Source organism: Aspergillus aculeatus, assembly GCF_001890905.1.
Source record: "Aspergillus aculeatus ATCC 16872 unplaced genomic scaffold ASPACscaffold_19, whole genome shotgun sequence".
Classification (NCBI taxonomy): Eukaryota; Fungi; Ascomycota; class Eurotiomycetes; order Eurotiales; family Aspergillaceae; genus Aspergillus; species Aspergillus aculeatus.
The window spans coordinates 318766-340987 of NW_017962994.1; the positions used below are offsets into that span (position 1 = coordinate 318766).

Sequence of the window (22222 nt, forward strand, 5' to 3'; positions counted from 1 at the left end):
GTCTCGACCGTCGCTCGGTCCACGTTGCTTCCGTTGTCTTCCTTCGCCCGGAAATTAACACGGCTGGGCCTAGAGACTAAGCACCCACCGGTGTTTTGCCTCTACTCAAAAGGCATGGATTCTCTGGACCTCTCTATAAAAACAGTCGACTGACACTGCACTAGTGGAGTAGTCCCAGTAGTTTGATGGTTTGATTGACCCATCTGCCGAAAATCTGGTCAACTCGTCAGAGATTGGGTCGAGGCCATCAGGGTCATGTGACCCAACTCCCCTGACGGACGGGCCGTCGGCCGCCTTGGTTTTGGTTGCACCACCTGGCCGACTCGTGTTCTCGTGTTCGCGCGCTGCAGAAGGCCGCCAGCGTGCTTAGCTTACGCTATCGATGGATGGTACAAGTAACCTCTATGTTTTGTACCTTCAAAGAACTTGCTTGCCTAGCTTAACTTATGCTCTAATACCAGTGGTTCAAATGTATAATTCTCCGTATGGACACTGGTCTACAGCTGACAAAATGCAACTACACTTTTGACGTGACAATACATATATTGCTATGTATAGTCGCACCCATTCGTGTCCAAAGCTCCAAAATCTAAGACGACGATCCATAAGATAGAAACGCAGCCACTGTAAGGCTGGCTTCCACTCTTTGTGCTCAGCTACGCTCGGAAACATCAGCCTGAAGGAAGCGAAAGGGTGCAAGCACGTGCATTAGATGGGTGTGATGTCTACCATACCTCATCGACCGCACTTCAACAACCCTGACCCAATGATGATGACGATTGAAGCCATCTGACTCAAACAAGATGATCGCCAAAGAATGCGTCCTTTTCAAGGGTCTCCTCGGCACAAACTTCATTGTGCGCAAGAGTGAGACCCTGAGATATATACAATGCCACCTCGAAAACCCACGAAGACCGACAAGCCCGTCCGACAGGCTGTACTGAGCGGACGGGTCACTCGATCGCGCAAAACTGCCATTACCAGCAGCTACAAGGAATCAATCCCGCCAGAGGCTTCGCAAAGCGAGGATGCGATTTCGGGAGAGAGCGATCGCCAGGATGACCTTCCACCAGTCCAGGGAAAGCCACCAGCTTGGGCAGAGGTTTGCCCCCTACAATCCTCATAGAACTTCATGATGAAAGTCCTCTAATGCAAGACCAGTGCCGTCCTGATCTCTGCGATGCCCTCCCCTGGTTCCGTTCCGCCCAGGGAGGCTACTACTACAATGGCAGTCTATGCTACGGCTGTTTGGTGGATGCGGACTCGGGAATCCGGGCCTACATCGATGACGAAGTTGTCATAACTCGAATGTAGGTGTCACCAGAGTAGCTGCTTCACAAAATACCTAGCGAGCTCAATAAACAAAACTAACGTTGCAACTAGTGGCGGTGGGTGCACCAAAGACGCTGGGGGGAACCTCGTGCTGCTCAAAGATCAAGACACTGATAGCGCGATCTTAAGCAGCGTGATAAACAGCTGGAGGATGCAGAACCCCGTTGGACTCATTATTGGTACGTAGACGACCTCCTTGATGTGGACATCTCGCGTTAACACCTTGACAGGAGATCGAAACAAGCAATTGAGCCGGAAACTCCCCCACCGTTACAATGTGATGGCCTACTTTCGCATCACAGACGTCTGGCACGAGCAGCTAGGCACGAAGAAAGGCGCCAAGGTGCGCTTCGAGAAGCTGGATCTCGCCGCGACAAGCTGGTGGGCGGCCCCGGGCACAAGCCCATTGCCCGTGGAGCAACGGGATTTCACACTCCGCCCAGCCACGAAACGCTGCTCGAGCTGTGACCGCGACAGCAAGCAAGTCTACAACGAGGGCTGGATGTGCCTGACGCCATCCTGCGCCCGGTTCTGGAAGGTCAACGGCACCACAGCGCCGCCGGGGCACCTCAGCTTCAACGCGGCATTTCTCAGCGCCCGGCTGCCCCCCAACCCGCAGATCCAGCCTCACTTTGACCTGGTCCCGGACCTGCTGGCGACCCTGTCGGAGGACCAGGGCGACCTGGTCTTCAAACGCATCGCCTGGAAGGGAATTGTGTGTCCGCTGTGCTCTCGCTGCATTGCCCGGCGATTCTGGCGCGGATGGAAATGCGCCGACGAGCTCCTCCAAAACCTGTCTCAGCAATCGCATCGGTGCAGTTTCGAGAGATACCTCAAGGTGTCGCCGCTCTCGGTCCGGTCCGTGATTGACGAGTTCGAGATCCATCCCGCCAAGCGGGCGCTATACTTCGACCCGAAGCTTCAGCTCCCGAGCGTCGACGACTCATCCTTATATCCGTATCGAAAGCTGGTATATACTCTGCCCGGTGTAGGGTCCGTGACGCATCTGGTGGCCAACAGAGCGATCAACACCCGCGCCAACGGGCCGGATGATCTGTTCAAACGGCTTCAGTCGGTGGATCTGGGACTCCAGCGGTATCCGCTTCAACAGAGTGTCGGTGGGAGCACCCCTCACTATTTAACGCCCTATCATCACGCTAACCTCTTGCACAGTCCGCGGCACCCTGACTTCTCACTACGCAGTGAACTATGTACGCCCTCTCCCTCCGTTCCTTCTACGATCTATTCCACCCCAATCCCCAGATCTAATATCTCAACAGGGCTGCCCATACAAATACGTCGTCTCCGTCGCCAGCAAAGGCTTCAACGAAGCCAGCGACGAGGTCCTCCGGGCATTAGGCCGGCTAACCTGGGCGACCCAGCAAGCGGTCACCAGCGCGGGAGACGCATTTCTGCCGCCCAACGAGCTCCTCCTGCTGGGATACATGGAGGACATGAAGATCGGAGTAAGCCAACCCCTAACCCCGAACCTCCTCCCTCCTCCACATCTCCTTCCCAAACGCACTAACAGAAACAAGTACCACGACGACGGCGAATCCTCCCTCGGACCCACAATCGCAACCCTCTCCCTCGGCGCCCGCGCCACCATGCTCCTGCGCATGAAGTACAAATACTACCACGGGTACACCAAAGCCAAGCGTCTGTTAGACGAGGACCCCGCCCTGGACGGATGCGCACACTGCCCCGAGCGGCAGGCGCTGAAGCAGACACTTGACGCGGGCGAGATCACGCGGGAGGAGTACGAGGCGCAGCGCCGGAGACTTCTCGCCACAAATCGGAGGGGGGAGGCGCCGCCGTGCTTGAAGATGGAGCTCAATCATGGAGACCTGGTGGTGATGCATGGGGAAGGCTTGCAGCGGTTTTATGAGGTATGCTTTTTTTTCCCTTCAAAGGGTGGGAGGGCTGATGCTGATGCTGATGTTTAACGATATGCTAGCATTCGGTGATTCCCGAGAAGAACCTGCGGTTCGCGCTGACGGCGCGGTATATCAAGCCCGAGTTTGTGGGGGAGGCGGATAGGCAGAAGGGGGTGTTTGCGCTTACGGGGAAGCAGGTTTATGATGGGAAGTGATGCCCCATTCGTTCTATCGTGAGAGAGATTCGAATTGTGGGTGCGTTGTCATGCAACGATGTGCTTGCTTGAGACCACCCTCTATATAGCTTTGCTTTTGCTACAATATACCCAATCACTAAATCAAGCACCCTAATCCCGCCAATTCTCCACCCCATAATCCACCGGAACCGGATGGTAGAAACTGAACCGTTCGAACGGATCCCACTTCCTCTTCAACGCCGCCAACCTGACCAAGCTCCTCTTCCCATACCACACCTCGGGCCCCTCGTCCCCATGCGCATAGTTATTGTAGAGCACCAGCTGCCCCTGCCCTTCCGAGTCAACAAACCCACTAGTCCGCGCAAACCACTCCCGACTCTCCACAACCCACGCATTAACCCGCTCCTCCGCCTGGTCATCCTCATCTACAAACGTCGCCTTGAAGAGCACATGCGTCTCGATGTCCCGAAACGCATACACCATGTCCTCCCCCCCCTTGTCCCCGCTCTTAACCGCCTGCGTCGGAAACCGCGAGAAGACGACCGACGCCGCGATCCGCCCGTGATACTCCCTCGCAAAGCCGGCAAAGGCATCCGTGTACTTCATAAACGTGGCGACATCGGTGCGCTTGAGCCCGGCACCGCCGTAGATCAGCCGGAGGTCGTGCTCGCAGGGGGACGGGTCCTCGCTGAAGAACAGCTTGGAGTAGAGTTTGTTCCAGGCCAGCACCGGGGTGAAGCGTTCGCGGAGCGGGCCCAGCGCGCGGAAGCGCTGGATGTAGGGCTCGGCGGCCTCGGGCGGGCCGTAGTAGATGAAGTTGATCAAGATAGTCGCCTATCTTCTTTTCAGCACAGCCCCTTTTCCCATACTATACTAGAGCGAGCGGGCAAGTGAGACCTACCATATCCAACCCCTTATTCCACCCCAAAACCACAGTTACTGCCAACACATCCGGCAGCCCCTCCCCATCAAACTCCCTTAACGTCTCCCACACACTCGCGTTCGCACTCGCCGCAAACAACATATCCCCCTCCAGCACCTGGCCCGCATTCGTGGCCTCATACACCTGGTAGGTGGCCTCGACCACGACCCCGAAATTCCAGCCGGCACCGCGCATGCCCCAGAAGAGGTCTGCGTTCTCGGTCGACGAGGCCGTCACCACCTCCCCCGCGGCGGTGACGAGCGTCACCGAGGTGAGCGCGTCGATCATTAGGCCCCGCCGGCCTTGGAGGGGGCCGATCCCTGCGCCGAGGGTGGCGCCGATCGTGCCGACGCATTGGGCGGCGCCTGTTTCTGTTCCCCCCGCCGCATCGCTGTATTAGCTTGGCAATTGGGAAGGTATGGAGGGGAATGGAAGGTGAGGGCGGGACAAGAAAGCAACGCACGAATCTCCTTCCCAGCAGCATACAGCACATCCCACATCTCCTGGAACTTGGTGCCCCCGCCGACGGTGAGGCGGTCGCCGGCGGGATGGAGGCGTGCGTATCGGAACTCGCTGAGGTCGATGTTGATGCCCCCCTGCATGTTGGCCAAGGTGGCGGAGACGCCGTGGCCTGCGCCGGTGGCGAGGTAGGGGATGTCGTGGGCGTTGGCGGTCTTGATCTTGTTTTGGGATTAGCTATGCACCACTGGTACAGAAGGAGAAAGAGTAGGCAGTACAATATTCTGCACATCCGACACAGTCGCCACCCGGATGGCTGCCCTATACGACGGGGCCTGGTACGCGGACCAGCGCTGCTGGATCCGGTCCGTCCAGGTCGGCCAGGTCGGGTAGATGATCTGCGCATCGGGCGAGAGGACGGGGCGGAAGAGGAATTCGAGGTCGGTGGTGTTGTGGGGTGCGCTGTTAGTAAAAGTCTGGACGTGGGCCACGAGGGCCAGCGCCAGCAATAATATGAGGGCAGGAAAGCACGGCATATCGGTTTCGCATGCTTGACGGTAAGATATGTCAGATTCGCGGGACAAAGTCGGAAATATAGCCTCGTGGGAGAGCATCTGTTGAGCCCAGCTAGTCTCAGCCGCTAATCGATGCTAAATATCTTGGCTGCATTAACTGTTAACGTAGCAAGCCCTAGTCCCGGGTCGGAGATGCTCGTGTCCGAACATGGTGAGATTGCATGTCTTTTCTGTGTTGCTGATAACATATCTTATACTTGCGTAACCTAGGCGAGGAGACTTGCTGCTGTGGCGAAGAAATACTCATAACCAGTTACTCGTCGCTGCGGCTGCCCCTCCACCTGGGATGAGTTAACGATAGCGACAAGTAGCACCAACGGTTGTGCAGATCAACCTTAAAGATAGAACGGCGGCCGTGCGTAAGGCTTCCCGGGGCTATTCAGCCTACCTTGACGCGTCTACACCACACTGGATAAAGATCGTATCTCATCAATTGAATCTACTATGTATCAATGCCGATGTGCATACATCCCACTCCCCTCAAAACTCCAACTCCTCCACCTCCATCCCACAATCCACACACGTCTTGACCCCGATCCCCGTCTCGGGATTCTCCACCGACCGACCCCATTGATGCACATGCCGCCCGCCATTCCCCAGATCATCGCCGAACTCCCCGCCGGCCGCGCCCATCCGATTCCGCCGATACGCATCCACGCGCGTCCGCTTCTTGAGGTCTTGCAGCTTCGTCTTGAACTTGGCCTCGCGCCGACGCTTCTTCTCGCCCTCCCGCCGCTCGAACTCCGCGTCCAACGCCTCGGGCGACCCCCACTTCTTGTCGGAGAAGGCATACTCCTCGACTTGATACCGCAGGTAGAGCATCATGTTGTTCCACGTGGACTTGTGGGGGTTCGGCCGCTCCAGATGCGGCAGCAACTCTTCGTCCCGGAGCTCAGCTACCCACCAAGGTCAGCATAACCCATCCCTAGGCCCCCCGCAATATATCCCATACCCTTCAGAAACGGGGAAAGGAAAAACTCACGATCCGTCAAAAGATAATCCTCCTTGGCCTCCGTCTTGGTCAACAGACTGTACCGCTCCGGAAACCGCTCCTTACAGGCATGACAAACCCGACACCGCAACTCCTCCTCCCATTTCCAATCGATCTCGAGACTCCCGCACTCGCGACACGCCTTCTGCTTCTCCTTCTCCTCCAACACACTTAGCCCCGGCTCAAAGGGCCCCGCGCGCTCCCGCCGCAGCGCCTTCACCAGCAACTGCCGCTCCCACTCCTTCTGCGTCATGCCGGCGGGTTTCTGCTCGGCTTTGGGGTCCTGCACGTTCAGCGCCTTGTTGTGGGGGTCGTCTTCTGTCGACAAGAACCCGCCTTTCGTGTCGGTCATCTTGCTGAAGTCGTAGTCGACGAATTTCGTGAAGTTGCGCGCCGGGCGGATGGTGTCGAGGGGTCGGGTTGTAGAAGTAGTGGCATCGCGGACGGTGGAGGGGGTGGGTTGCGCGGTCATGGTGGTGTAGGTTCTTTTGACGCCTTTCGTTGTGGTGGTGGCGGCGGCGGCGGCAGCTGCTGCTTCGGCGTCACGCTGCTCGCGGATGGCTTTGGCTTTCATGCGGTTGATTTCCTACCAGATTCCAAAATTGTCAGGAAGGCTGGAATAAAAGAAGGCGAAGGAAGGACGTACGATTCGCCGTAACTGCTCCGGAGTGAGCGGGCCCCGGGGGAGCTCACCGGGCTTGTTGGGGCCCGTCTGAGGCGGAGGGGTCGAGGGTCGGTCGGTTGCCATTTTTGTGGCCCTCTTCGAGTTGTTCAGATTGTAGGCTTTGGAGTGGGGAGATGTAGATGTAGATGTAAAAAGAGTAGGAGGCGTCGCGGTCGCGGTCGAGGCCGTCGCCACATCACGTGCTGATAAGAGTTCTAATTGACGGGAGATAAGAACTCCGCCGATGGAAAATGACGTAGCTTAGTAACTTACTCGGTACTCTCTGCCTCGGGCTCGTCGATCCCCATGTGAAGTCAACCCTAACTTAGGTAAAGAGGCTTAGTTGCAGTCGGGGGAAAACTCTATCCCTAGTCCATGGTGGGAAAGACAGCGGGGAGAAGAGTAGAAAGCTTGTACTCAGCAGTCTAGATGACATGGAATATGCTTTTTCATGCAAGCGAGGTATCGACAGCTGATGATGAATCATAATACCCGATTCTCATGTTCATGACTACGGACTACCTTGTATCAAGGTAATGGAGGAGGAAGATTGACCCAGAAGCATTCGTATCGTACTCAACCTAGGCATATCACCTCAACAACATAATTGAAGGCCCAACGATTCCAAATCCAACCACCACAGCTGAATCAAATAAACCCCTCCCTCTTAGCCCTGACCAGCAACTCCTCCAGCCGCACAAACTCCATCCCGGCAAAGAACTCCTCCTTCTGCCGCAACGTCTTCTCCCTGGGGCAGCAAATCGCCCCTTTGATCGTACACTCCTCCAGCTCAGACAGAGCAATATTCGGATCATCCGGCGGTGTCGGATGGTGCTCGACATCATACTCGATCTGCGCGACGGACCGATACTCCCTCTCGAAGGGACGGCCTGCCATCTCCCGGTGATCAGCACGCAACCCTCTCAACCCCTTTTAACACAGAGTCTGCTACAAGGCCGACATACCGTAATACTTCTCCAACAACCCCGCCGCCTGATTAAACGTGCCCCATTCCCCAGCCACATAAGTCACCGGTTCCTACCACCTCAACAATTAGCATGCATACTAAGTACCCCATCCCGCCACCCCCACAACCCCAACCCTTACAACACCCGAAACAAGAGAAGAAAACATACCCACCGCTCCCACCCCAACAGCCGCACCACCGCCCTCGCCAAATCCCTCGACCACGTCCACGACTGCACCTCCTCCCCCGACCCTTTTACATGATACGTCCACGTCTGCGGATCGATCGGAAACTCGCCGGGGATGTACGCCATATACGATTTGTGTTTCGGTAAGAAATAGTCCATGAACCAGCCGTGGTGGACCAGCGTCCACTCGACGTTGTGGCTCGCGGCCTGGGACCGCAGGATCTCGCGGAAGGGGGCGCGCGTGACGCCGTAGGAGCGCGGCAACAGCGGGAAGTCGTCGATGTTGCCGGCCCACTCGGACGGGATGAGGCGCTTGCAGGTCTGCGAGGCGATGCAGGCGTTCAGGAGGTGGGTGTGCAGCGTCAGGTAGGCGTCGTTGGGGCAGCGGATGAGCGAGAGGAGGGTGGTGGCCTGCGTGGTGTTGAGGATGGGGAGGAGGGAGGTCGGGGTGTAGTCGGTTTGGTGGGTGGTGATTTTGGGGTGGTCGGTCCAGGGTGGGGGGTTCTTGTTCTTGTATCAGAGGATTGTCAGTGATTGTGGGTTTTTTTTGTGAGGGGGTGGGAATGGGGATGTGGGGGTGAGGGATTGGGGGCAGTACGGATCGAGTCAAAATCGCAACGGCGTAGTCCGGGCAGCTGGTGATGGCTTCGGCGAGATACCGTCCGAACCCGCCGGTTCCGCCTGCGAGGACGATGACTTGGGAAGCCATGATGCAGCAAGAAATCTGGTTTCAACTGCGATGGTGAAATGTGAGATAAGATGCGGAAGGGTGGGCTCAGTGCTGCAGTGTGCAGGTTGGTTATCAAAGAGGCGGCTATGGATCCGTGTTTATGAACTTTTACTCTCAAACACATGTGCGACAGTTGCTTTCGTCAGTGGATCGACCTCGGGTCCAGCTGCGGTGTTACAGTCTCTGACTCAGAGACCATGCAGTCGACTTAACTTAGATGTCCTGTAGGTGGCGCTGAGTCAGAACTTTACTGTCGAGGATGTTGAAGTCTCAGGAGTTGCTGGTGATACTCGTATTCGGGGCATCTTACGAGTGGGGGTTGTCACTGGTTTAGGGCAGACATCGACTTGTGCAACATGTTTATCTTGCTAAGGGTTCGGATTTCGATGTGATCAAGGTTGCATCGATACGGCATCGAGTCAGCCCAGAATGAATTGCGAATGCTGACACACGTTACATCGATCTCGAAATCATGGCTGGTGACACAAGCATGGTCAAGGAGGCGCGGAAGGGACATTCCGACTACCAGCCGATGGGATCGTCCGGACTACCGAGTAAAGACCCTGATAACTGCCATATAATAGCTCGAGCATCTCGAGCCTGCCCAGTCAACAATCTGCAAGACCATATCCCAGCTGTAGGAATTATCACTGCCTGCACAACCATGCCAGAATCACCAACCATGAATTCTCCATGCCCAAGCAAGGGCGTACAATGCGTCCCCAAAGACACGCCTCTCCCCGAGATCCTCGCCCACATGAAGCGCGACGGCGGCGTGATCATCAAAAACCTGATCGCCGAAGAAGACATCGACCGCACCTACGACGAGGTCAAAGAGCGGCTCGCCGAAGACCTGGAGTGGGATGGGGTGTTTTTCCCAAGTTCCCCCCCCTAAACCCGTTCTCTCTGACCACCATCCCATACTCACGCGCATCTAGAAGAAACCAAGCGCGCCAACTCCATGATCGCCATCAGCCCCACCTACACGAAAACCCAGTTAATGAACCCAATCTACCAGGCCATCTGCACCCACTTCCTGACCACCCGCCACTGGTTCTGGTGGGGCGAGCAGCGCAAGGAGTCCATCTCCAAGCCCTATGTCTCCACCTGCACAGCTATGGAGATCGGCCCCGGAGCCCAAGCCCAGCCGCTACACCGGGACTCCTTCGTCAACCACACCTGGCTCCCCGAGATCGCGGAGTGGGACGACGAGCGCGACCGCCACCGCGAGACGGAGATCGGGATGATGGTGGCCGGGTGCAAGGTGACCAGGGAGAACGGCGGGACGGCGTTTATCCCGGGGAGTCATTTGTGGTGCGTAGCCAGCGCCCTTTCCCTTACCATCCACCCTATAAATAATTTAACACCATCAGGGCCACCGACCGCCCAACCCCACCCCGCGTACAAGACACCATCTCCGTCGAGATGGACAAAGGCGACGCCTTCATCCAGTTCGCCTCCACCTACCACGGCGGCGGCCGCAACACGACCGCCGACCAGAAGCGGCTCTGCTATGCCACCTTCATGGTGCGCGGGTATCTGCGACAGGAGGAGAACCAGTTCCTGGCCGTGCCCCGCGAGGTGGTCCGGCGGTACGACCGCCCCATCCAGGAGATCATCGGGTACTCCCTGAGTGATCCGGCGTGTGGGCATGTGGAGCAGCTGGATCCGATCTACGTGCTGCGGCCGGAGTTGTTGGGGGAGGGGAGGCCGAGGGATTGGTGATTGCCCTGGTGATTGGTAGGGTTGGGGCTGTGGTTTGATTCGCAGGGTTAGGACTTGAGGTGTGGTGTAGTCTGTTGTTTGTGTATGCAAGAAAGTGATTAGGTTATTGGCTGAAGGGTTGTTCTTGGTTGTGATAGTAGGTTGGGGATTGGTTGCTGTGGAGAGGTAGTGGTTAATGCGTGGTTGCTTGGGGAGTATGCTGCGCCTGTCATTGTGAGATTGACGCTTCGGAGGTCCGGTAGTAGCAGCGTCCTGCCAGCTTATCTCAGCAGTAGCCTGGTTAGCCTTGCGTGGAGAGTGCGACTCAGACCTAGAGGTTCTAACAGTGGCGGTGGTAGCGATTGCATGGTCACCAGCTTGATATCTTTGTTATCCCAGTTCATAGAGGCATCAATTCCTGCGTGTGGAGCACGCTCAAAACAAGTGTACTTCTCGACACCAGTCTGATACACTCACTGAGCACCAATTACCGAGTATACTAGAAAGGGGGACACTTACCTCGCCACTAATCTACAGGTAGTCTCAGTTCTGGTACATTATACGCAGATAAAGTACGTAGTACATCTACCGATGGCTAACCAGCACATCCCACACAGAAGGCCGTACAAGCGTAGAAAAGCAAAGATACACAGCTATCCATAAACCTGCATTTCCACAAAGGCAATCCTACAGAGCATTCACATCACACAAGGGCTGACTATCTTCAAAAGCAAAGAAGACCTGCTGATGCAGAATCCAGCCACCCGGCTCTACCGAGCAGCCGGCACGAACCTCACCCCCGTAGCCCTATTTTCGAACCCATGCATCCGTATCCACCCGGATGACCTACAAAGCAACCCAGAGCGTGACTGCTCATCCGTGTGTCAACCTGCAGAGCAGCTACTGGCGTCGCCTGTGCCACCATCCCCAAGCCCACCCCGCAGGACGCTTCTCCATCCCAGCCCGAAGGCTCTACCACCCCTAGTCGAGTCCAGAGAAACCGGTCCTAGACCCCGCAGCCAGCTCCTGCAAGCTCAACCCCTGGAACCATTCACTCAATGATCCCCCAGAACAACAAAGGTCCCGATCCCCATCAGCAGACAAAAGATAGCTGTCCCAAGGCAAAAAGGCAATTAGCGTATCCACCTCAATCTAAACCGAACACAACCCCAGAATAGATAAACGTACCCAGAACCAGATTCATGTAGAAATACCCCACCGCCTCGGTCAACGCACCCGAGATTAAGGGCCCGACGAACATGCCCCCCTTCCAGGTGACATTTGACAAGGAGAAGGTGCGCGAGTAGCCTTCGTTCGAGCCGAAGATGCCCGGTTTCTCTTCGGCGAGCTCGTTCGCGCCGTCTGCATCGATCAGCATCTTCTTCACTCGCCATAAAGCAATTCTTGGGGGAATGAAGTAAGACGGAACGACAGTGAACCGCGAGAAGAATGGATCAACTCACTCAGAACCTCCACCCCTCCATACCCCAGAATCAACGTCCTCCACACCCCAATCGCCACCAAGCTCACAAGATACACCACGGCACCACTCTTCTCCAAGAGCCCCTGGCCCGGGAGACCCAGCAGCACCAGCGACGGCGCTAGCAGCACAAACCCCAGGGATACGGGGTATCGCAGCCCGAACCGATCCTTGAGCCCGCCGACAGGCACCACCAGGATCAGCGTCGGCGCCTGCAGCAGCAGGAACAAGAGTCCGGCGTGGAAGCTGTCCCAGTGGAAGACCTCGCGGATGTGCAGCGGGATCGTGGCCTCGAAGCTCGCGATGACGACGGCGAGCAGCGTGTCGCCGAGCAGGCCGGCGGCGACGCGCTTCTTGCGGAGGATAAGCCAGTAGACGTTCTGCTTTTCGGGGGTGCGGTTTTCCGCCGGTTTTGGAGGATGGGTGTCGGCGGTGGTGGTGGTGATGGTTGTGTGGTATGTGTATGTGCGAGCTTCTGCGGCCGGGCTGGACGGGAGGAGCGGAGCGGTGGTGGCGTCGAGGGTCTGGGTTCCGCAGGACCGGGGGAGAGTGTCTTGCTCCTCGTCTACCGTGGCCCAGTCTTTGGCGGCAGTGGAACTGGCGTGCGCTCCGTCCCCGCGCGGTTCGAGGACGAGCAGTTGCAGGACCAGCCCGATCAGAAGGACGAGAAAGGCGCTCGACCACATGACACCGTAGGAGACGAACTTGTACAGGGCGGCCGACACGGCCGGACCGGTCAGCAAGCCCGCGGAGACCAGCAGGACCGCGACCCCGAACGCCTTGCTCAGGTGCCGCGCCCCGGCGGCGTTGGCGAGCATCGCCATGCCGACGATCCAGATCACCGAGCCCGCGACGGTCTGGATGAGGCGGCCGAGGATGAGACCGGTCACTTCGGACGCCCGTTGCATCAGCTCTATTCTTTTATGATGAGAACGGAACTACCTACGTGTCGTCGACCACGCCGTCACCGCCGTCCCGAGCATATTCACCACCCACGCGGCGATCAGCAGCCCATTCCGCGAGGACAGTTGGTCCGCCAGGTAGCCCGTTACGGGCGCGAGGAGGATCGAGACGAGCGCGTTCATGGAGAGGATGATGGAGGTCAGCGCCTGGATGCGCGCGGCGGGCTGCTGGAGCCGGCTCTCCAGGATCTCCGGGAAGACTGGGATGATGAAGGTGAAGAGGAAGTTATCTGTGGAATCCCCTGTTGTCAGTATTCCCTGGAAGACCCCGATGGTCCGGGAGGTTCTGGAGAATTGGACCAACCTGAAAACAAAGCCACTGATACTATTGCTATGATGTACGGTCCCGAGGATCGCCATCGATGGCCCAAGGGCTTGGACGATCTCGCGGCGCCCCGTGCCATTGTGCGCGATTGCCGGGGATAGTGAGACGATTGCTCTCTCGCTCATTATTGTAAGCTTTTCGGTATAAATGAAGGTCAAATAAGGAGAATGGCTGGAAGTTGCTTCCCATCCCCATTCAGCAGGTAGTTCCATGGTTACTCAATGGCCGTAACATTGCATATGCTGTTGCACCAGTTCGCTCCGGTGTCTGCCGGGGAGCAGGAATTTAGGTGATACAGTCGAGTTGGGTATACGAGGCTCGCGCCACTTGCTCGGGTGTGCTGACTGGGCGGGATGCGGATGCGTATGTAGGAATGAGTAGTGTTTATTTCTTTTTGCTCGGCTTGCGTGATGGGTTCTAGTTGGGTTGGGGCTGGCTGGTCGTTGCCTGGGAAAGTGAGGATAGTGAGTCTACGACGGGCTCTCACTGGAGGACGGACTAGTCGGAGCATCGATGTAGGAGCCCCGGTCTATGATACTCGGATGAATATGCTTGCTGCCTTGTGCTTCGGCACCTGAAGCACGTCCGAAGATGTCACTTCTCGAGCTCCATTGTCATCACCAGGTACAATGTCTGATATGCATTCTATTAAACCCACGTCTATGCTATGAGCCGGAAAGAAAAACGGTGATGTAAATATATCTTCAGAACAAGATGCAGTGTTGCGGCAGGTCAGACCCGCAGCGAGCGGTTAGTGTAGAATCCCGAGCCAGCAGTCTTTCTGTCACCTCTAACTTTTTTTCGATGATCATTAAGCATGTACTCCACATATCTAAGCAATCACAGCCTCCAAGGCCTGCTCGAAGATCTTCAGGCCCGTCTTGAGCTGCTCCTCGGTGATCGTCAACGAAGGCACGAACCGGATGCAGCCCTCACCGGCGGTGATGATCAGCATGCCACGCTCGCGCGCAGCCGCCACCAAGTCTCCAGCCTTGGCGCCGAACTCGGGGGTGAGTTGCACACCCAGGATCAGACCGCGACCGCGGACCTGCGAGATGACGTTCGGGTGCTTCTGCTTGAGGGCAGCAAAGCCGGCCTGCAGCACGGCCGACTTGTCCTCGACCTGCTTCTGCAGCTCGGGCGCTGCCAACCGCTTGACGATGTGGTGGGCGACGCGGCAGGCCAGGGGGTTACCACCGAAGGTGGTTCCGTGGTCGCCCGGCTTGATGTGCGAGGCAACCGTCTTCTCGGCGATGATGGTGGCACCGATGGGGAAGCCGTTGCCCAGCGCCTTCGCGGTGGTCAGGATGTCGGGGTGAGCGGCCTCGCCGGAGGCGGGCGCCAGCGAAGGGTGGCCGTGCGCCCAGAGACTGCCCGTCCGGGACAGACCGCACTGAATCTCGTCAAAGATCAGGACGGCGCCCACCTCGTCGCAACGCTTGCGCAGAGCAACCAGGAACTCGGGGGTGGCAACGTTGACACCGCCCTCACCCTGGATGGGCTCGACGATCACACCGCAGGTCTTGTCAGTGATGAGAGTCTGGAGCTGCTCCACGTCGTTGTAGTTTCCGTACTTGAAGCCCGGCAGCATGGGCGAGAAGGGGGTCTGGTACTTAGGGTTGGGGGTCGCGGACAAGGCACCCATCGTGCGGCCGTGGAAGGAGTTGTGGAAGGAAACGAGCTCGTGCTTGGCGCCCGAGGGGTCGCGCGAGCGACCGACCTTGCGGGCGAACTTGATGGCAGCCTCGTTGGCCTCGGTACCGGAGTTGGCGATGAACACCTGGGAAGCGTCACGCATGGCACCGGACTCGCGGGTGACCTCGATCAAGAGTTTGCTCAGGGCTCCGGTCCAGGCATTGTAGTACAGGTTCGAGGCGTGGATGAGGATCTCGGACTAGAGGAAAGGCCCTCATCATTAGTGTTCCGGGAGCCAGCATATGTGGAGAGCCTGGGTGCACACCTGTTCGGCGATGATCTTTGCGATCTCAGGGTCACAGTGACCAAGAGAGTTGACAGCAATACCAGACGTCAGATCAAGGTACTTTCTGTTCTCCATATCCCAGAGATAGCTGCCCTGCCCCTTGACCATCACCGGAGGTGGCCGGACGTAGGTGGGGACCATGAACGGGGTTTGAGCATTGATGAAAGAGGAGGAAGCGGAATCGGCGGTGGGATCGGGGTTAGGCAAGGAGCTTTTATCCTGGAGAATGATCGCATGTCAGTAATAGAGTGCGATACTCAAGGGATTTCAATCAGCGCGTTAGAAAATTCACCTTTGCTTGAGGAGCAGCTGTCGCGCTCAAGGACCGCACGGGCACTGCGGTGAACCGAGGACGGAGCACGGAGTTGATTTCAGGGACCAGCTTCCTGGCAGCGGGCAGACGCCGCGAGGCAAGGTGTAGAAGAGCCATTGTATGAACAGACACTGGGGGAATTGACAACGTGTCGATCTCTGGCAACGGGGGGAACTTTATACCAGGAGGAGGTACTAGGTAGGTAGGGAAGCGCGATTTAATGACTCGACGGGCACGCTCGCAGAAGAAGAAACACCGCACCGCAGCCCGACGACCTATCGGAGCCGAGAATCGGAGCGGCAGACCACGCCGTGAGTCACCTGAGTTTGCCATGTTTGCACCTGCCCAGAGCCCACCCAATCTGCTGAAGCTAACCCGACAGGGCAAGAACGCGGTGCGGGTCCTCGGACTGCAGCGCAATCAATCTTTCAGGGCCCCGATGTCCGTGTCATTTTCCCCACTTGCAAGTAACATGATTGAACAGTCACCCCCCAGTACGAAAGAGGAATCTGAGGATATGGGGATGGTTCTGGACATCACTCAAGCTGTGGCTTTCAAGTTGCTTGAGGTCTTCAGGCACTTCCTGTATGATTGAGTCACAGAAGAGTATCACACAAAGTTGCTACAATACGGCCAAATTTCACATAGTATTTTGCATGACAGGCTACTCCACAATCATATCCACTCTGATCAAGCGATTGTACCACATACCCACCTGCCTACCCATCAATCATGTCCTTGGCTCTCTGTGGAGGATGCACTGCAGCCGGGTCGTCCGACGAGCACCGCGACAGGTTCCCTGACTCTATCGCATATTCCATATGACGGTGAGCCACGTCCGAAACACTGTCCAATGCCGTCATACTTGTTGCTTCGCTGGTCTGACTGGCAGTTCGGGTGTTGATCTGAGTCTCTGGCTTGGGTTTGGAGAAGGGGTCTTCTCCCGGCTGCTGCTGTTGCTCCTCTGGTTTGATGATTCCCATCTCAACATACCGATCCATCTCGTCGGTGTCTTTCTGAGTTGACTGTCTCCTAATCTCCCGAACAAACGACCGGCCCTTTGTCCACCAACTGGGTTTCCTCTGGCCAACGCCCATGTCGTCTGCGATGGCATTATCGAGGTCACCGCGACGAGCGATTATAGCCTGGTCGTCGTTCAACTCACAGTGACCACAGATGTTGAACAGTATTATCAGGAGGAGCGGGGGCGTATAACCCAGTCCGTAGATCCAACCGCCGCTGACACCATATCTCAACGGTGACACCGTCCAGTCATACGCAGATGCAATCGCATATCCGACTTTGAACCCGAGTAACACGAGAGCCACGAGGAATTGGGAGGGTGCGGCGTTGAGGTAGAACATAAGCTGCCCCCAGGTACTTGTAGGGCGGATGCGGTAGCGGTACAAACTGTGCTCCAGGCTATAGCAGATAACGAGAACGCCACCCATGGCTAGGAAGCTGGCGATGCGCCATCGGATGTCCGTCGCGGCAGGTTTCGCATCCGCCATCTGTTGGTCCAAGCTTCGTTGCATTTCGATCGGCCCCCAGGAGCGCGGAACGGTCAGGAAGAAGTTCGCGAGGGCTAAGCCGTAGAATATCATCGGAAGCACGAATTCTTGGCCTTGGCGGGTACTGGACTTGCTGAATGCGTAAGGGTCTCGATCGATGATCTGTCGCTCCTGCCAAGAGCCCCTGGGGGTTGTCGCGGGTTAGGAAGGATCCGGGAGAGATGGATTTATGGACGAAGATCCTGCTTACCAGTGCCGAACAGCTTCCCACACGACCGCCATCATCACGGGGGTGAGAATGGTATAGAAGACACTCTGCAGAATCAAGGGACTGTTCACCACATAGTCCCGATCCACATCGATGCTCATGAAACAACTAATCGCTCCGCAGCCGGCAAGCACTAGCATCCAGATCCATTTGGCTCGGCGACCCAAGAGTCTCCACCGTCGATCATGCGGTAAGTATCGTCGCCCGTGTTTGCGCAAATTGATCAAGGTGAAGAAAATGGAGATGGAGAACATCAAGGCGAAGGCCAGGCCTGCTGCTGCATGGGAACCCATATCCCGGACGGGCGCATAGCACGAGACTCCCTTGATGACCGTCCCGTTCTCCGTCTGCATATGGGGCTTGAACTGGTTGAATGCAAGATAGCAATCCGTGCCATTGGAGAGCGTCCCGTTGCTGTAGAGCTTGTAGTGGTAAAGATCGAGGGCGGTGCGATTGAAATGAACCTCGTTGATGAGTACATCGGTGGAGTTGGCCCCGGCCTCGAAAGGCACGACAGCGCGAACGTACAGTAGCGTCATGGCGTGGTCGGTTCAAGATAGGATGGGCCCCAGGCGAGAGGGCGATCGGCTTGGAGACTTGCAAGTTCCCGAGCAGGGAGTGAGGCCGATGATCACCATCAGAATAATCGAGCAATTGGAGGGAACTGATGAGACCAGATGGAAGAGCGAGCTACAGCTGCTCGGGACGCGACGGAGCCATGACGGCAGGACATCAGCGACAAGGTCGCACCCAGGGACGAGTCGATGATGCGCCGAGGACCCAAGCAACCCAATCAGAGTCTGGACCCTGGCTTTTGGGTTCGGGTCATGATCCGTCGATCCAGGATCCAGAACTGTATCATAGTTGCATTCATGGCGGGGTTGGAGGGGTGATAAAGATGGCGAAACTCAGTATAGTTTAAGGAGAGAGAATGAATACTTGATGGAAGGACAACGGGGTGGAGCGAAGGCGCTGGCCGCGACTGGAGGAAATGCGACCTGTCACCGGTCTCCACCACGGGCGCATCAACCATACCCCATTCGGGTCTACATGGGGAATCAAAGAGCTCCACCATGAATACTCACATCTGCACCTCAAGATATCACACACTCAAAGATATCATATCCAAGAATCAAATGTGAACAGACGAAAGGCAAGCTAAGGCTCAGGATAATCAGAAGAGCTACTAACAACCACAACCACCATAAAAACCACAAAAAGCTCACAACTGTCAGGAAGCAGCCCACTACGAATCGATTCTACTTTTAGGGCATACTCCCCAACAGCGCTCACGAAAACCCCTCACTCTAACTAACCTGGCCTCGGGATTTTCATACCAGTTCTTCATCCCGATGGGTGGAGGGCTACTCTGCCTTTTATCTGCTTGCGTCAAGCTAAGGTTCGCCCTCTCCACGGTTCGAACGCAGACCGGCGGCACCACAGCACGTCACCACCCCCGTTGCACCACCCAGCCTGCTGGTTACCGAGCCAAGACCGTTCTGGGGTTATGGCCCAACTACAACTAGCCGCTTTTCCCAGCATATTCACGAGATATCGCCGAACCCCCCCCACTCTGGAGGCTTGGCATGGTTTGCCAAGAATTTGCCCATCCTCGTCTTCTTTCGCTTGTTGTATACTGAGTAGTCGTCTTTTTGACGTAGTTGTCATCTTTGCTATCACCAAGTCGGTTCTATTCTATTTACAGCGCGCGAGATGATCCACGTGCTGTTAATTTATTGTATGGGAAGTAGGATGCTCGTGCCCAGTGCCTTCCATATCTACCCTCCAGCGGATCTAGCAAGTTCAGAATGGTACGCTGCGGACAATATCTTGTACTACTTGTACTACTACGGACGGAGGTAAGGTTTCACAAATATTCTTGAGCAATTGCCTGATGTTGAAAGAGTGACGATAGAAGAGAAATGTTTAGAGTTACGTTCGCGGTGGCGGCAGAGGAGACTGACTTCTCACGCACCCTGCCCGGTCGGAATATTGCACAGTTGAGACGTTTTACTGTTGCCTTGCCTTGGAGGCATCATAACCAACCAATCTTGAAAAAGATGTGACGGAAGGAGTTTGTCCGGCTGTGTTGAGTTAATTGTACTGAAGATTAAAGAAGCACTGTCGGGTTGGAACAATATTACCCCAAGCCAGCAAGCAAGCTGCATTGCATGCACGGTTGTTGGCATTGCGTTCCAGGCTGATTGCAAGCCCCACTCACGCGGGCTGTTAGAGTGCTAGTCAAACCTGGGGATTGATTGCTTATGCTGCAGAAATGCCTCCGCATGACGAAGCTTGTTGCTCACGTGGTGTCCGTGCGCCATGCTTTGCTGCAGACTTGGTCCAGGAAAGGGGCCCTCATTGAAGGGAGTGCTTCGCTTCCATGCTCTCTCAAGCTCTTCTGCCGCTCGCATTGCATGACATGATGACTTCTCGCAAGGGTTCGGCTGGACGGAAACGGTGCAGAGTAAATGACAGGGAGCATGAATGGGCAAGGACAAGATTGAGATGATTTCATTCCACCAATTAGTACTACCGACCGACTTCCTGTGCTCTGCCATTGCATGAACGATCATTATGCCGTGACGAATACATCCAAGCGAGCTGCAAGGAGCCCTGCAAACCTCCTCATCGTGCACCGGATCACTCTAGCTGCAGGGCTGCCGAACGGCGAATCAAGCCACCGGCCCCTCAATGTTATTACTTTGGGTGGTGGAATCGTCATCAGTCCGAGCCGTCTCCGACCTCCTAGTACTGCTAGAGCCAATCGCCAGCAATGCGCGTGCCACAGGGGTATCTTCATCGGCAACCCAATCCTCCTCGAGACGAGCCCTGGCCGCAACCCCGACGGCCAGCCATGGTTTTCCCACCATTTGGCATGTATATCGTCAAATCACAGAGGCACAGGCGAATCTCCCAGTCTGGCAGGGATCATGTCCTCGCGCCGGCAAATCATGCTGAAACTCCCGGTTCATGGGGTTTAATCTACACGATAATCCCACCACGGAAATTCACGCCGCGAGTTTAAGAACTAGATCCGTCGCTCCCCAGCAGTATATAAGGCCAACATCTAAGCCTTCTGTCCAAGAAAAAGCCAAGTCGACTAAGGACGGGCAATCGAAAGCTTGGTTTTTCTTGTTGTTACTCACGTTGTTTCTTCCGACCATGCTCGTCAACTCGGCCGTTCTCTTTTCGCTGGCCCTCGGGGCCATCACCGTCAGCGCCGACCCGGCTCCTGAGCCCCCTGCGATCACCGCAGCGCCCAAGGTGGGCGATTTGGAGAAACGGGCGACCACCTGCACGTTCTCGGGCTCCAACGGTGCCTCCTCGGCGAGCAAGTCGAAGACCTCCTGCTCGACCATCATCCTCTCCAGCGTGGCCGTCCCATCCGGCACGACCCTGGACCTGACTGACCTGAACGACGGAACTCACGTACGTATTCCCCTCCATTTTCACACTTCCTCCGTACACCAAATGAATGTCGCACCAGGTCATCTTCGAAGGCGAAACCACCTTCGGCTACGAAGAATGGTCCGGCCCGCTGGTCTCCGTCTCCGGCACGGACATCACCGTGACCGGGGCCAGCGGGGCGTACCTCAACGGCGACGGCAGCCGCTGGTGGGACGACGAGGGCTCGAACGGGGGCAAGACCAAGCCCAAGTTCTTCTATGCGCACGATCTGACCGACTCGGTCATCAGCGGGATCTACATCCAGAACTCCCCGGTGCAGGTGTTCAGCGTGGACAACTCCAACTACCTGACGCTGGAGGACATCACCATCGACAACACGGACGGCGACGATGACGGCGCCGCGAACACGGACGGGTTTGATATTGGTGACAGCACCTATATCACCATCACCGGCGCGAACGTGTACAACCAGGATGACTGCGTCGCGATCAACTCTGGCGAGGTACGTCCGAATCGCCCCCAAACCTCCCCTTTTTCCAAAAAAAAAAGATCAAACAGCAACTAACCCCAACGGTACAGAACATCTATTTCTCCGGCGGCGTCTGCTCCGGCGGCCACGGCTTGTCCATCGGCTCCGTCGGCGGCCGCAGCGACAACACCGTCAAGAACGTGACCTTCTACAACTCGGAGATCAAGAACTCGCAGAACGGTAGGCCTTTCCCTGCCCTAAAAAAAACAGTCAAGTCCCGCATAAGCTAATAACCGCAGGCGTTCGCATCAAAACCATCTACGGCGACACCGGCTCCGTCTCCGAGGTGACCTACCAGGAGATCACGCTCTCCGAGATCACCGAGTACGGGATCATCGTGGAGCAGAACTACGACGACACCTCGGAGGCGGCCACCACCGGCGTCCCGATCACGGATTTCGTCCTTGATGACGTGCAGGGCACCGTCGAGAGCACGGGCACCGATATTTATATCGTGTGCGGCTCGGGCAGTTGTTCCGACTGGACGTGGACGGATGTGAGTATCTCCGGCGGGAAGACGAGTTCGTCGTGCACGAATGTGCCGAGTGGGATTAGTTGTTAGTATCTGAGAGGGTTTGAGAGGGTTGGGGGTGGTGGGGGTTGGGGTGGAGGGGTGGTGTATATACTGTAGCAGAGTGGTATCTTTCGAGGGTGTTGAATTTCAGGTCGTGCGTTGAGAATTCTGCCTTCGTTGGGTAATGGAGAGTCCTCGTCGAGAACTATTGATGGACAACAGTTGACTAAGTAGATGATGAGGAGACAGCATTGATTGCTGCGTAGAAAACTTTGATGCGGAAGGGAAGGTGGTTTACGAATCCATGATTTGACGGCGACCCT

General features: G+C 56.4%; 7 protein-coding genes across 7 annotated transcripts; 2 read left to right on the forward strand and 5 right to left on the reverse strand.

The window, feature by feature from the left end:
• Nucleotides 1-889: 889 nt before the first annotated feature.
• ASPACDRAFT_35737 (uncharacterized protein) lies at nt 890-3424 on the forward strand (the record flags this gene model as incomplete). The annotated part of the gene is made up of 8 exons (XM_020200149.1): nt 890-1102; nt 1162-1310; nt 1384-1511; nt 1563-2450; nt 2506-2543; nt 2613-2798; nt 2871-3221; nt 3290-3424. The coding sequence occupies 8 exons, from the start codon at nt 890-892 to the stop codon at nt 3422-3424; spliced, it is 2088 nt and encodes a 695-aa protein (XP_020052018.1).
• Nucleotides 3425-3586: 162 nt separating this feature from the next.
• Nucleotides 3587-5263, reverse strand: ASPACDRAFT_15350 (uncharacterized protein; the record flags this gene model as incomplete). The annotated part of the gene is made up of 4 exons (XM_020197150.1): nt 3587-4240; nt 4308-4699; nt 4792-5008; nt 5066-5263. Coding segments are annotated over 4 exons (1461 nt in total), but the record flags the coding sequence as incomplete, so codon positions are not given.
• Nucleotides 5264-5814: 551 nt separating this feature from the next.
• Nucleotides 5815-7050, reverse strand: rad14 (DNA repair protein RAD14). Its single transcript, XM_020196935.1, has 2 exons — nt 6345-7050; nt 5815-6258 (listed from the first exon to the last, which is right to left on the reverse strand). Exons 1-2 carry the CDS (start codon nt 6925-6927, stop codon nt 5843-5845), a joined length of 999 nt encoding a protein of 332 aa, XP_020052020.1. The 5' UTR covers nt 6928-7050; the 3' UTR covers nt 5815-5842.
• A 615-nt stretch (nt 7051-7665) lies between these two features.
• ASPACDRAFT_11308 (uncharacterized protein) lies at nt 7666-13245 on the reverse strand (the record flags this gene model as incomplete). The annotated part of the gene is made up of 8 exons (XM_020195695.2): nt 7666-7914; nt 8119-8199; nt 8244-8681; nt 8770-8867; nt 10171-10231; nt 11774-11967; nt 12069-12974; nt 13032-13245. Coding segments are annotated over 8 exons (2241 nt in total), but the record flags the coding sequence as incomplete, so codon positions are not given.
• Nucleotides 13246-13727: 482 nt separating this feature from the next.
• Nucleotides 13728-15900, reverse strand: ASPACDRAFT_126476 (acetylornithine transaminase). Its single transcript, XM_020196936.1, has 3 exons — nt 15646-15900; nt 15333-15572; nt 13728-15266 (listed from the first exon to the last, which is right to left on the reverse strand). The coding sequence occupies exons 1-3, from the start codon at nt 15781-15783 to the stop codon at nt 14205-14207; spliced, it is 1440 nt and encodes a 479-aa protein (XP_020052022.1). The 5' UTR covers nt 15784-15900; the 3' UTR covers nt 13728-14204.
• Nucleotides 15901-16137: 237 nt separating this feature from the next.
• Nucleotides 16138-18368, reverse strand: ASPACDRAFT_126479 (DUF2434 domain-containing protein). Its single transcript, XM_020196937.1, has 2 exons — nt 17428-18368; nt 16138-17361 (listed from the first exon to the last, which is right to left on the reverse strand). Exons 1-2 carry the CDS (start codon nt 17982-17984, stop codon nt 16386-16388), a joined length of 1533 nt encoding a protein of 510 aa, XP_020052023.1. The 5' UTR covers nt 17985-18368; the 3' UTR covers nt 16138-16385.
• Nucleotides 18369-20610: 2242 nt separating this feature from the next.
• Nucleotides 20611-21959, forward strand: ASPACDRAFT_1907323 (glycoside hydrolase family 28 protein; the record flags this gene model as incomplete). Its single annotated transcript, XM_020198842.1, has 4 exons — nt 20611-20877; nt 20936-21358; nt 21436-21565; nt 21625-21959. 4 exons carry the CDS (start codon nt 20611-20613, stop codon nt 21945-21947), a joined length of 1143 nt encoding a protein of 380 aa, XP_020052024.1. The 3' UTR covers nt 21948-21959.
• Between the last annotated feature and the right edge of the window lie 263 nt (nt 21960-22222).